At 41.4% G+C, this 14,082-nt stretch overlaps 1 protein-coding gene across 1 annotated transcript; it reads left to right on the forward strand.

Moving 5' to 3' along the window:
• Positions 1–2,419: 2,419 nt before the first annotated feature.
• Positions 2,420–13,783, forward strand: CALR (calreticulin). The gene is made up of 9 exons (XM_072991571.2): positions 2,420–2,708; positions 5,323–5,424; positions 5,698–5,901; positions 6,351–6,445; positions 7,011–7,220; positions 8,052–8,165; positions 10,169–10,312; positions 11,878–11,970; positions 12,803–13,783. Exons 1-9 carry the CDS (start codon positions 2,621–2,623, stop codon positions 13,001–13,003), a joined length of 1,251 nt encoding a protein of 416 aa, XP_072847672.1. The 5' UTR covers positions 2,420–2,620; the 3' UTR covers positions 13,004–13,783.
• The last annotated feature ends 299 nt before the right edge of the window (positions 13,784–14,082 follow it).

Raw genomic sequence — 14,082 nt, forward strand, 5'->3', positions numbered from 1 at the left:
GCATACCTTCTGAAATTTCTCCCTAATGTCTCCATTTTAGGAGTGGTAGTGGTAGATTGCCGCCCTTGGAAAGAAGCCTGACAAACTGCCATATCCTGTTGCCTAACCACTTCTTCAGTTTTTGTTTTAGTGGCTTAACAACTTCTTGGCTGATTATTCTCAATAGCACAGAGAGATATTATATTTTTGTAAGGTTTTTATATTTTGTTTTGGAGTTTCTTTTTGGTGAAGTAGTCTCAACAAGATGTTAAAAATAATCTTCCCTTTTTGCAGTCTTCTGGTTCTTATGTTGATCAATTTCAAACAATAATCAATAACAGATATAATGAATCTAACAGTAGTAGAGTTATCACCAATAAGGAGGCTAGAATATTAGAAAAAAATAGCCTAACACTTTATCTGAAACAGAAATCTGTACATTTTTATTTGGATCACATTCCTATGCCACCAGTTTCAGCCTTGTAAAGTGTAACATTTAATTGCATACTATAAACTGTCGATGAGGAAGCTTTTACTTGTTTTATGGCTTGATAGAGTAGAGTGTTTTTCTGTTTTCCCATGTTCTATGAGTCTTGCCTATCCCTTTTGAAGATATAAAGTGCACATAAAATATCTGCTGAAGTATTTCTTATGCTCTACCATTCGATTTGGTCAGTATACTGATGATACCAAGCTCTCTTTTGTTGTTATTTGGTTTATTTATTTGTTGTTTAGCCAGGGCCAGTCCTGGTTACACAGACTGAGGGAGCTGCTTCAAGCAGCAGATTTTGAGTATTGTGAAAGGTAATCACTTTTGTACACCTTCTTTTAAAAGTGTGTTTCTTTGTATGAAATGAAAAATTAGCTCTGTCTTTTAATCAGTTTGTAGTCAGGAGTATAGGGACGTGGTGGCGCTGCGGGCTAAACCACAGAAGCCTGTGCTGCAGGGTCAGAAGACCAGCAGTCGTAAGATCGAATCCATGCAACGGAGTGAGCTCCCGTCGCTTGTCCCAGCTCCTCACCAACCTAGCAGTTCGAAAGCATGCCAATGCAAGTAGATAAATAGGTACCACCTTGGTGGAAGGTAAAACGGCGTTCCCTAGTCACGCTGGCCATGTGGCAATGGAAACGGTCTTCGGACAAGCGCTGGCTCTACGGCTTGAAAACAGGATGAGCCCTAGAGTCGGAAACGACTGGACTAAAAATGTCTTTACCTTTACCTAGTCAGGAGTGGGCTATAGGCACTGTCATGAAGAGCACATACAGTTAAAAATTCACCATTAAACCAGTGATGCATCACTGAAGAAACCATCTACACTCTTATATTTTTGATCACCATATATGGGTGTGGACAGTAAAGAAAGGTGACAGGAAAACAATCCTGATTCATTTGAAATATGGTGCTGGAGGAGAGCTGTGCAGATACCCGGGACCGCCAGAAAAACAAACAAGTGGGCCCTAGAGCAAACAAAATCTGAACTCTCTCTGGAGGCAAAAATTATGAAACTGAGGTTGTCCTACTCAGGACAGGTCACGAGAAAACATGATTCTCCAGAAAAGTCAATAGTGCTAGGAAAGGTTGAAGGCAGCAGAAAAAGAGGAAGACCAAATAGGAGATGGATGAATTCCTTGATCTTAAGGAAGCCACAGGCTTGAGTTTACAGGAGGATAGGACATTGTGGAAGTTGTCGCTGCTGTCACTATGAGTCAGAAGAGACTTGGCGGCCCCGAACAACAAGAGCAGTGTATCTATGAAGATTCTCCAGTCATCCAGGTGTGGCTATCTGGAATCATGGCAACTTTGGGCTAAAACAAGTAATAAGTCCACTTCCAGAGAACAAGGCCAGTGGTTCCCAAACTTAAGGGCCCCAGATGTTGTTGTGACATAACTGCCAGAAGCCCTGACTTTGGTAGCTGGTCGTTGTAGTGCAAGAATATTTGTGGCCTCGAACTCTGGAGACCACAGGCAGGCGTAGGGCGATGGCTTTGTTCCTCTGGTCTGTTTAAGACTGCTTGGAGGGCAGCATCCGATTTTGCTCAAGGGCTGGCAGCAGACGCTACCTGGAATCCGGTGTCCTTTCACCTCTGCTTTGATCGCTCTCTCTACTTCAGTGCAAAGGTTTGGACACGGAGAGCCTATTCAGGCAGACGACCGGCAGGACCTTGCCTGACCATTCCTGCTCTTCCTGTAATCCTCCAACTTCCTTAACCAGATGGAGTGGCTGGGTGGGGAAGAACCTGTCTTTCGCTGGCCCTTTAAAGCCCGCCGGGCTCACGTGGGGTTGTGCAAAGAGAAACGATGACGCACCCGTGGTAGAGGGGAGGGGGGCGTCTCCCCCCGAACGCGTGGTGGTGTGCCATTGGCCACCACCGGTAGCCAATGAGAAGCGGCCATCTGGGACGCCAACGTTCGGGGGCGCTGCCCAGCCCCGCCGTGTCGCGGGCAGGCCAATGGCAAGGCCCGTTCGCATCCGTGCGAGCAATCAGAGAACGACGGAGGCAGACGTTCCTTTAAGTCCCGTATAAAAAGGCAGCGAAAGCACCTCGCCGGTTGCAGTCGGTCGCGCCTGTCAGGCGGAGGTGCTGAGGTTCCGTTTGTTTTTAAAGAGCCAGGTGCCTCTTGCCACTTGGGGGGAATAAAATGGGTCCCTTTTTAGCCGCCTTATCCATGCTGGCTTTGGTGTCGGCTGGGCCTGCCCAGTACTTCAGGGAGGAGTTCGGGGATGGAGGTGAGGTGTCTGCGGGGGGGTGGGGGTGGCGGCGTAGTAGGGGGGAGGAGATGCTGTGCTAGGAGTCGGGGGGGTTGCAGGCTTTGGGGTACAAATCACCGGGCCGTGGGGGGCGTGGAGGGAGAGAGGCGGGGGGCTCCTCCAGGGGTGGGGGTCGAAGATGACTTTGCCATATTCGCGTGGATGGTTTGATTCCTTGATTTTGCAGGATTCGCATAGGCATTGGCACGGGCGTAAAATGAGTATCAAGGCCCTGCGTGGATTTGTCATCCGAGCGCGAAAAAGGAGATGGTGGAGGGGGTTAAGGGAGTGCCCGAGTGAAAAAAGGGTTAACGCCAGGCAGGGCTTACTGTTGGTTGCTTTATCTGCCCTGTCCCCCCCGCCATTTTAGATCGGCGATTTTATATGTGTGGGTAAAGGACAGATGTGGTTTTTGTAGCATTTTTCATGAAAACAGCACCACGAGTCTAGTATTTCATGCTTGGCATGCATTAACGTAGTACCTCTTATAGCAGCTTTGCAAGGTGAGTTAGCATTATTCCTGGATGGCAGATTTGCTGGCTTAAATGCGGACTTTCCCTATGGCAACCTAGTGAGGTTTTTGGTGGAGGAAAGAGACACTTTAGTTTGTTGCCTGCTCTTGTTCAGGGAGGAAAAAAAAAGATGTGGCACCCACACAGTTAACTATTGGAGAGAAATTCCCAGGTAGCTTTGGTTTAAAGGATTCCTTAAGAGTCTGATGTAGACTGTAAAGTGGATTGGGTAAGAAATCTGAACATCACACGGCAGGAGGTGGTATACAAAAAGAGGGTAGGATGAGTGGAGAATGTGAAAGGGAGGTGCCTAGGCCATTGTAGGGTAAAATGTTTCTGAAGAGGTTTGTCTTGGAGATGGAATTCTGGAAAAGTTCCACTTATGATCTTGTTCCATCCATCTTTTTAAAAAGAAGTAATTTATCACTGCTTCATCTATTGTCTTGTGGTTTTTAAAAGTCATTTTTAAGAAGAAGATAACTTGACTGTAGTTGTAACAGGAAATGTATTTTGTTGTGTCTAGTCTACACCGAGGATGCACTGGGGAGTTGATAATTAAAGCCATAATCAGTGCAGACCATTGGGACATAAGAACGTAGATTAAATAGATTGTTGTGGGATGTCTCTAGAACACACAGACCGCCCATTCCTGGAGTACTAAGAGTTACCTGTGTAGGCTCTTGCAGTGTGGTCAGTTCAGTTGCAATAAAGCCTATTTCTGCTGTATTTTTCTACTTAACTGTGACAAAATTCTTCATGTTAATTAATAGGTGATACTTTGATGACATGATTAACTTTGATTAACTTGCACAGTCTGCCTAGGTGAAAGGATAGAAGCAGGTCATCACCACACTGTGAAATGAGTTGAGAGGTGGCAAATATTAAGACTAGTGGTAGTTTATATATGCTGCAGTATCCAAGAAACCATTAAACCTTTTGATAGGTGTAGATGAACTGGGAATAGTAAGACAGAGTTACTTTGATACACATGTAGTTTTGTGTATTTATTAATCTTTCATTCAAATGGAACCCAGGACTGTGTAGAATGGTAAAAACAGAATACAGTATAACTAATTTGTATATGTCTTTAAAAGTGTTTGATCACTTGGCTGGGAATAAGTATAATTGAACATATTATAAATTAGGTCTTGAGTAAGCATATGCATAGGACTGTGCTATTAAACTCTGCTTATGAGTCTGAACACTTTATCGCATAGATGTTTCATTAGGTGGATGATGTCAGATGTTTCATTCCTGTGCCATGAGGTCGTTTTCTTTCTATTTTCACACTTAAGGAAGTGAAAAAGATTGGCTGATGTTCTGTTCTTGCATTCTGTAGGCCAGGAGTCAGAAAGGTACGGGCATGTGGGCTAAATGTAGGCCATTTTTGAGAGTCCTTATCAGAGGCAGGGAAAAATCTTAGGGGACTCTGTTGTTTTTTTTTGGCTCCTAGCAGCAGTTTTTGCCTTGGGGAGATAATGGTTCCTTCATCTGGAAATCAAAATATCAAAACTGGAAGTGGTTATGGATACATGTGTCACTTCCTGGTTCTGTGGGGGTATGTGTTAATTTTTGACCAGGAGGTAGGGGATGGAAATTTGGCCTCCAGACTTATCAAAATTTTGTATCCCTACCATTGACATATAGTGCTATCTTTTCTCAGCACAGTATTGTAAAATGATAGAATTTGGGCATGTAGATTGTCCTGTGATCTGGTCAAATTACATTCTTCCCCAGGAGTTCATTTAACTACTGAAATGGAGGACTGTTACATTACATAGTTCAGCTAGATAGAACTTCTTGCAAACTTGTTGCAAAAACTGAGATTGTAACAGAATGAAATAAAGTAAAAATGTTTCACTATATGTTACACTAAGAAGAACTTATTGTTCTGTTAACTTCCTGCTGAACCAGAATTGGTATGTTGAGTGGTAGATAACTGTTTTTAATTGTTTTTAATTTTACCTGTATTTTATGTACATTCATAATTTTAAATTGTGCAATTATCTGATACGAATGAAGAAAGAAAACAAACTATGCACATGAGACCGTTACATCTCTTTCAATGTTTTTTCTTTTAGATACTTGGACAAGCCGTTGGGTGGAATCAAAACACAAATCAGACTATGGGAAATTCATACTTTCATCTGGTAAATTCTATGGAGATGCAGAGAAGGACAAAGGTAAGGAGGTGATGTTATGGATGACTGTGTTAATATAGTCATTAATGGAATTACTAAAACTGGAGACGCAGGCTAAAGTAGACCAATTGAATCAGTGAGGTTTGTGTGTTTGTTTGCTTTCTGGTGGCCTCTAGTTTCTAATACATTGGGAATTTGAAAAGCCCCAGTCTCCTAGATACTGATTTTGCCATTAGGTCTCATCATTTGCCATATTAGTGGAGTCTGATAGAAACAGCTCTATACAGGCTGTAACTGCATATTCCATCTTTTCAGGCCTTCAGACAAGCCAAGATGCTCGTTTCTATGCGATCTCTGCCCGCTTTGATCCATTCAGCAACAAGGACAAGACCTTGGTGGTTCAGTTTACAGTTAAGCACGAACAAAACATTGACTGTGGAGGTGGTTATGTGAAGCTCTTTCCCTCAACTCTGAACCAAGAAGACATGCATGGAGACTCTGAATACAACATCATGTTTGGTAAGTGTTTTGTGTGTGCAGATAATGTCAATCTATATGATTCTGTTGTGGAAAACAGTATATAATGAAATAGCACCATGCAGCATATAGAAGAATGATGCTTTCTTTTGTTTGTACCACTTTTAAGTCTGTAGCTAAGCATGAGGATGTCTTTGAATTTAGGATGGGAGGTATCAGCTTTGTATGGTGTTGTCCTGATATTGGGCATTGCTCTACACTAGCTGCTAAGGTCCACTCTTGGCATCATACTAAATACCACTGTCCCCTTCCTGCATACAGTTACATTTATAGTAATGGACATCTGAACTTGATTCCCACATGTTGTGTTCCCTTATGAATTATCTTTTGGGATGCATGCCAGAAGTGGATGGGATGGATAAGAGCCACCATATGTACACCATTCATTGATTGTTTCGTTTACAAACCTCATCTGTTTGTCCCCAATGTAGGTCCGGATATCTGTGGCCCAGGTACCAAGAAAGTTCATGTTATTTTCAATTACAAAGGGAAAAATGTCTTGATCAATAAGGACATCCGTTGTAAAGTGAGTACCTATAGAATGGAGGGAAGTTGTCATAGTAGCATTTAAATAGTTAAAAAGAATATTAGCAAATTGGGATATGTCTAGAGAAGTTGGGGAGGAAAGAGAAGACCTTGAGATTAAGTCCTATGGGGAAGAGTTCAAAGAACTGATGATCTTTAGCCCAGACAAGGAAGTAATTAAGAACCAGTGGCTGGAGTTCTGCTGTGTTTTTCAGATGGCATAACATCATGAGTATAACTTTCAGCAGTGAACTCTTAAAAGTGAAGAATTCAGTGTAACCATTTCCTAATTGTGCACTGAGTCACATGTCTGGGTGTGATAGAAAATGCATATATTTAGTTTGTGGCAGTTGGCTCCTATAGGTACACTAATAGAGGTACTCTGGTAAATAAAACTAATAGAATTCTTGCCAGCACAATGACCATCTTCAGATATTTGAAGGACTTTTACATGGGTGAATCAAGATCTTTGAAAGTAATTATAGAAAAAAGTTGTGTTGAAAACTGGTCCTGGAAGGAGAAAAGGGGATCAGTTTTTCTTATGTGTAATCTGTTTGCTTTGACAGGATGATGAGTTCTCTCATCTGTATACCCTCATTGTTCGGCCTGATAACACCTATGAGGTAAAGATTGACAACAACAAAGTAGAGTCTGGAAGTTTAGAGGATGACTGGGACTTCCTTCCTCCCAAGAAAATTAAGGATCCAGAAGCTAAAAAGCCAGATGACTGGGATGAAAGGGCTAAAATAGATGATCCTGAAGATACAAAGCCAGAGGTTAGTGGGTATTTGTACTGTTATAGTACCGCTAGTATATGTCACATTTGAGAAATTGTTTGAGCAGTATAACAGGTCTCTGTCTAGACGAGCTTTCAGTCTGAGGAAAACTAGTGAGAGGAAAAGAAATGGGTGTTTTCCTCCGTAGATGCTGTAAGAAATTAAGGCATGTTTTGAAGGCCCACAAGACAGTACTGTATATACTCGAGTATAAGCCTAGTTTTTCAGCACATTTTTTTTTTGCTGAAAAAGCACCCACCCTCGACTTATACTCAAGTCAGTGTCAACATTACATGTTCTCCTCTGCAGTGCAGGTGTTCTCTGGGGACTCCCCACTCATCTATGGGCGCTTGTGGCCTCTGTGGGTGGTCCGATGACCCAGGCTAAGTACACAGCATTTCCATTTTCAGGGCACTCCCATCCTTCTCCTTCTGCGTATTTTGTGTACCCACCTTCCTCCTCCATTCTGTCTCCCTCCATCTTGTTATGCAGCAGTAAAGCAGTAGATAAGCACAGTGTCCAGTATGAGTCCTCCTTGTGCAGATAGTGGTTTGTCTCGCAGCTCAGAAGGGCAGTATCTTCAAAAACATTTACCTACTGACGCCTCAATTAATATAATTTTATTGGTATCTATTTTTATTTTTGAAATTTACCACTGGCTGCTGCATTTTTCCACCCTCAGCTTATATTTGAGTCAATATGTTTTCCCAGTTTTTTGTGGTAAAATTGGGTGCCTCGGCTTATTTCGGGTCGGCTTGTACTTGAATTTATATGTAAATTAATTTTGATTGAAAATTTTGTCTGATAATACTTTCTTAATCCCTCTAACAGGACTGGGATAAACCAGAACACATTCCTGACCCTGATGCCAAGAAGCCTGAGGATTGGGATGAAGAAATGGATGGAGAATGGGAGCCACCAGTAATCCAGAATCCAGAATACAAGGTAACATAGCTAGAATTATAATAGGACAGTATTGGATAAAACCAACACTGGGTTAGTGTTTTAAAAATCCATCAAATAAAAGTGGCTTCAGTTAATTGGATAGCAGACTTCTAAAGGCAAAACTGTGTTAGATGCATGACTTAATTATTTTTTCCTTGGACTGTTGTAATATATTCTGTATAGGGCTGCTACTGAAGTCTTCAGTTTATCCAGACTGTTGACCAGGGCTGGTTACAGAGAATCCTTTTGTTTATGGTGGCATATCTGGCTGTTATCTTTTCTGGGTGCACAATACAGAGTGCTGCCTATGACATAAACGACCCTATGTGATTTGGCATGAAGTATTTGATATATTGCATTTCCCCCTATGAACATGGATCTGTTTTAAGATGTTCAGAGGAAAATGTTTTGTTAGTTTAGTTCTCTCAGAGCACATTTGGGAGATGATATAATAGGAAACCACATTGATGGTGACTTCCACACTGGAACCCTACAGAAAGTGTCTAGGTTGATTATTTTTCAGTTGTTCTGCCAGTGGGCAAAAATATGTTTTATTCAAAAAGACCTTTGGCATGTAACTTAGTCTTCTGTTGAAGTTTAATTAGTTGAATTCTTTCTTGTTTATTACTGTGTGTTGATTGGTTTGGTTTTATGTGATTCTTGTATCATGTTTTTGGCTCAATAAGTTGGCTGCTTTTGTTACCATTATGCAGAATACAGATTTTTGGTGGAATATAAATAAAATATAAACATAGGCAGATAATTAGAAGCCACAGTAAAAGTTCAAGGAATAGAGCAGGGGTCTTTATGTTGTTCTGTAAGTACAATGGAGAGAGGGGTATAACACAGACACGAGACAACTTTTCAGGAAGGTTAAGAAATCTTGTATATTGGCTATTCCCAATGTCAGAACTTCAGTTTTTGAATTCAACTAGCTTAATAGTAATATAGGTAACATTGGGCCCTTTTCCAAGCATGTGGCTTTATGAAATGATAGTTGAACAGCACTTTAAAATGGATAGTTGATTGTTTCATGTGAAAGAAACAGTGTACAGTGGTACCTCAACTAACGAACTTAATCCATATTGGAACGGCATTCATAAGTCGAAACGTTCATAAGTTGAAGTACCATTTCCCATTGAAATGCATGGGAACGGGATTAATCCGTTCCAGCATTTTAAAAAAAGACCAAAATAAAAATAAACAGAGCAAGTCCCACACTGGGACTGAAAAAATTCCAAAAACAAAACAGAAACAACCCTCACAATCCAAACCCACCCAGAACAGTTTTTTAAAAAAAGGGCTTACCAGTGTGAAGCTTCCCAGCACTCCGCTGCCTCCACCGCGGTGAGGGGCAAGCGCCCAAGCGCCCAGCCAGCTCAAGCCTCCCAGCACTGGTTGACCGCTGCCTCCAATCATGGTGGCAGGGGTGAGCTCCCAGGGCTTCTCCGCTGCCATCAGAGACCTCCTGGGGGTTCCCCGACGCCACAATTGGACCCCCAGGAGGTTTCCGATGGTGGCGGGAAAGCCCTGGGAACTTCCCTGCCGCCATCAGAGACTCCTAGGGGTCTCTTTTCCTAACCGTTGGGGCGAAAGAGCAGCCTCTTTGCCACCAGTGGTTTGAATGGAACGAAAAAAAGGCAGGGGAAATTTGAATTTCCTGCCCTTTCCCCCTGCCTTTTTTTCGTTCATAGGCTGAGGCTCCATTCACAAGTCGAAGTAAATTTTTGTGAATGGAGCCGTTCGTAAGTCAAATCGTTCACAGGTAGGGACGTTCATAAGTCGAGGTTCCTGCTGTATTAATGGGAAGGGGATGAGAGCATCGGAGGAAATCCAGTTCTTAGCTTTCTTTCTTATCCCTGCCTTTAGTAATTCATAGTACTGTAGTTTATCTCGGTACCTTCTGTTTGGTACCAAAAAAGGTGGACTACTAAATTAATATAGTTTGGCAGTCTCTATTCTTATGTACCATTTTTTCCATTTCAACACATTTTCCCCCACAGGGAGAATGGAAACCTCGTCAGATTGACAACCCCAACTATAAAGGAAAATGGATTCATCCTGAGATTGATAATCCAGAGTACACACCTGATCCCAACATATATTCCTATGATGATTTTGGTGTCATTGGCCTGGACTTGTGGCAGGTGAGTTCTGCTTGCCTGCTTTGCAGGAAGCATAAAAGGGAGAAGGATTTAAAAACCTGCCCAGACTTTTACTATGAAATGGCTAGAAGGTTAAAGAGGTGTGGTATCTTACTAAAAAAAGTTTTGTCCCCACCTTTTCATTTGCTGTGATTTAGCTGTGGCTTACATCAAACACATAAAAATGAATTTTAAAATACAATAGCTTGATTCAAGTCAGTCATGTATCGACTAGGCCCTTTGGAAGTAATGGGTAAGAATATATTTACCTATAGATCTCCTAGTTTAGTGGTAACCCAGGTGTTCTTGGACTGCAAATCCTAGAAACCTTCACCACAAGCTGTGCTGGCTGGGATTTTTGAAAGTTGCAGTCCAAGAACATCTGGGTTACCCAAGGTTGAGAAACCCAGTTCTAGCTTAATAGGAGTACCAGTTTAAAAGCTTTAGTACTGAGCAGCTAGTTAGGGGAAGAACATTCTTGAACTATCATATTAACCATAGCTGTTTAGGGCTTTTTAAAAATTGAAACTGCCACGGGCTGGTAGGTAGCAAACTGTATAACAAAAACCAGTATGGTTGTTGAAATGGAACTGTGAAAGTCTTGATAGGGAGCACTCTAAAGTTAATAGTGATCTTACTAAACAATAATTGGTTCAGCATACAAATAACACTACATAATGGAAGGCATGGACACTTTTAATATGGGGGTGTTCCTTAATATGGCAACTCCACTACACAACCTCCATCCCTATGTGCTCTGGCAAGTCTGGCCAACTAAGTACATACATGCATATTTTTATTACAGTCCTTAGACCAATTAAACAGAACAATTACAGTTTCAACCTTCCCAGCATAAAAGCGTAACAAGTAACTAAGTAGTTTCCAAAGCATTTGCTATACTTTTGGATGCCATACTAAAGAACTGTATTTTAAGGTAGCAGCCACCATCAGTGTTATCATTTTAACGGTAACCTGGACTTTACATTATTCTGTGGTATTGAGTAATTGGGGGATGGAGGAATAAATGACAGTAGTAACTGGACTTTACTCTGGAGTAAGTGAAATTGTGTAAATTATTCTGGTAGATTGCAGCTAATTAACACTGCCATTCCACACAAATAGGTGTGCAGCTAGGCACACAACCAGCACCTTGTTTGATAGCTATAGTTCACCATCATGATTTATGTTGAAGTAAAATCCTGGGCCTTGTTCAGGGAATCCCTGAGCTAGCAATCACTGATACTAGAAAAACAGTGGTTAAAGATCATTTTCTCCCATATAAGCCTGTCCAGAGTGTAACAAAACTTCAGGTGCAAACCCTTTTCTTGATGTTTCCATGATTAGAATAGGGATACAACTAGGAGCCTTCTTGATGATCACTCCCATCTGTGGAACTTTGTGATGGAGGGTTGATTGTTCTTGATGAAAATGTTGATTATAAATTCAGTGAGTAAGAATAGCAAATAATGTTCCATGTTTTCCAGCTAAGACTTGTCACCACTTAACAAACTGTCAAAACAGAATTGGGTATGAGGCTTGAAGCTTAGTGTATGCTCTGTTTACTTCAGGTCAAGTCTGGCACGATCTTTGACAACTTTTTGATTACTGATGATGAGAAATTTGCTGAAGAGTTTGGCAATGAAACGTGGGGTGCCACTAAGGTGAGCCATTTTACTTGTTCTTGTTAGAAGAAGGATCAGTGCTTGCTCCTTACAGCTTCTTGAGTTAGCTGGCTTTTGTGAAGGGTTGTAAAGTATCCTCATTTTGGTCTCAATCAATTTTGGGTTTGTGAAGTTGAGAAACTGCTGTGGTGAAAGTTGAGGTGTTTCTCAGAATGGTTTTGACCAAAATCCTACTTATGTGAAATTTGTTTTTGTGTCATAGAGATAGGTGACATCATGGTGGCTAAATCTAGTTTTCCAAAAGACATTTATCCAGAAAGCTTCTGGAATTCATCAGTCCTTTTCATGGTGATGATAGAAATGATACTTCATGGATGATGCATATAAGAATGTGTCGTAATTCTTCATTTTTAAAATAATTTTTATCCAACTAGGCCTTTTTTAAACTAAAGAATGATTAAGTAATTTGTAAGCTGCCCTAGATATGCATCCAGTTTCAGGATGGGATGTGAATTTATAAATGGCTTGGACTACTTTGGGAAACCCAATCTACTGTTTTAAATAGCAACCTGTCAGATGCCTCTCGAAACTCCCAAGCAGCATAATGAACATGATGTGCTTCCTGTTTGTTTCCAGAATTGTCTTATTGACAAAAATTATGAATTATAGAATTTGAATTTTAGTTTACATAACAATGTCATTGTATTGTATCACCACATCTAAGTTTAATTCTTTAAGCTGTGCAGACGAGGGAGGGATATTACAGGAATAGGGGCAGTCACACTAAGTGGTTAGCTTCCGCTAGCTTCAAAGGCTGTGCTTCTATAACAGATTCTTCAAGTAGCCTAATTTCCCTTTAAATTGTCACTAGGATGCTGAGAAGAAAATGAAAGAACAGCAGGATGAGGAGCAACGAAAGAAGCAAGAAGAAGAAGACAAGAAGAAAAAAGAGGAAGAAGGAGAGGATGAAGCTGAAGGTGAAGATAATGAAGAGGAGGATGAAGAAGAGGACGATGAAGAAGAAAAGGATGAGGAGGAAGAAACAGAGGGCCCAGTGAAGGATGAGCTGTGATCTGGGGTTGCTGCGTGAGCTTGTTGGCTGAGCCTCACCCTGGACCTGTACCATACAGTCCACTTGGTTGAACCCAACTAAGCAAGGGGGATAACAGTAATGTCTCTATGAGACACAAGAACTTTCTTTTTTTATTGGTGTGTTTGTTTGTCCTAATGCTCTCCCCAAATATTGTCAATTATTCATGTCTGTAGATGGGAACTAGAACCTACATTCTAAGAAGGCTAATTGTAGGAATATAGCCCTTGAAATGGGAGAAAATATCACCAACCCTTCTTTATTTTCAAAAAGTTACTTTTTCACTGAAAGTTTGTCTCCAGTAGCCCTCTTATAAATGGATATCCAAAAAGCAGAATTCCTCTGCCCTTCTTGGTCTTGCCCTCGCCCTTGTAGGATGCAGGGAGCTTGTTAATGGTGGCTTCAAATTTAATGGGGGGCTATCTCACTCTAGTCAGAACATGGGTGGCAGTCACTGAATTACTATTTTTTGCATCAGACAAATCACCAGATGTAATGACTAGACTTGTTTTGCCCTGTTATGATCTGTTCCCAGGGTGGGTGTTGCAGTATTACAAAACTTTAGTTGGAAAATGGGGCAATAATCACACCTGTGTGTTTAAAAGATGTCTGTTCCACACAGAGAACCAGGAATGGGTATGGGGAGGGCTTCTGAAACCAGAGAGGCAGAGACTTAACACGTCATCTCACTTGTCACACTTGAATGTATGAAAGATTGAAGAAAATTTCTATTAAATTAAACTTCATGTCTGGCCCATACAATATTTTCTGTTGTCTTATTGCTTGTGTTTTATTAAGATGAGTGGGCAAGGTAATGCTGAGGCATGTGAGGAAAGAGACTCTCCTCAGGAATGGAGCATCTATGGAAAACTGGTATTCAGCAAGGCTTTGGCACCAGTGTTGGGAGCACTGACTTTGTGGAAGGTGGCATGGAGGTGGATTCTGAGAACAGTCTTTTCATGGCATGGCCTTGGAGAAAGGGTGGGCAATGGCACATGCTTTGTTGCTGGAAAAGAAGGTGGCATATGGGGGGGCATATGCAAAGAGGTAAAGTCTTTTTA

This window comes from Pogona vitticeps, chromosome 2 (assembly GCF_051106095.1).
Source record: "Pogona vitticeps strain Pit_001003342236 chromosome 2, PviZW2.1, whole genome shotgun sequence".
Taxonomy (NCBI): Eukaryota; Metazoa; Chordata; class Lepidosauria; order Squamata; family Agamidae; genus Pogona; species Pogona vitticeps.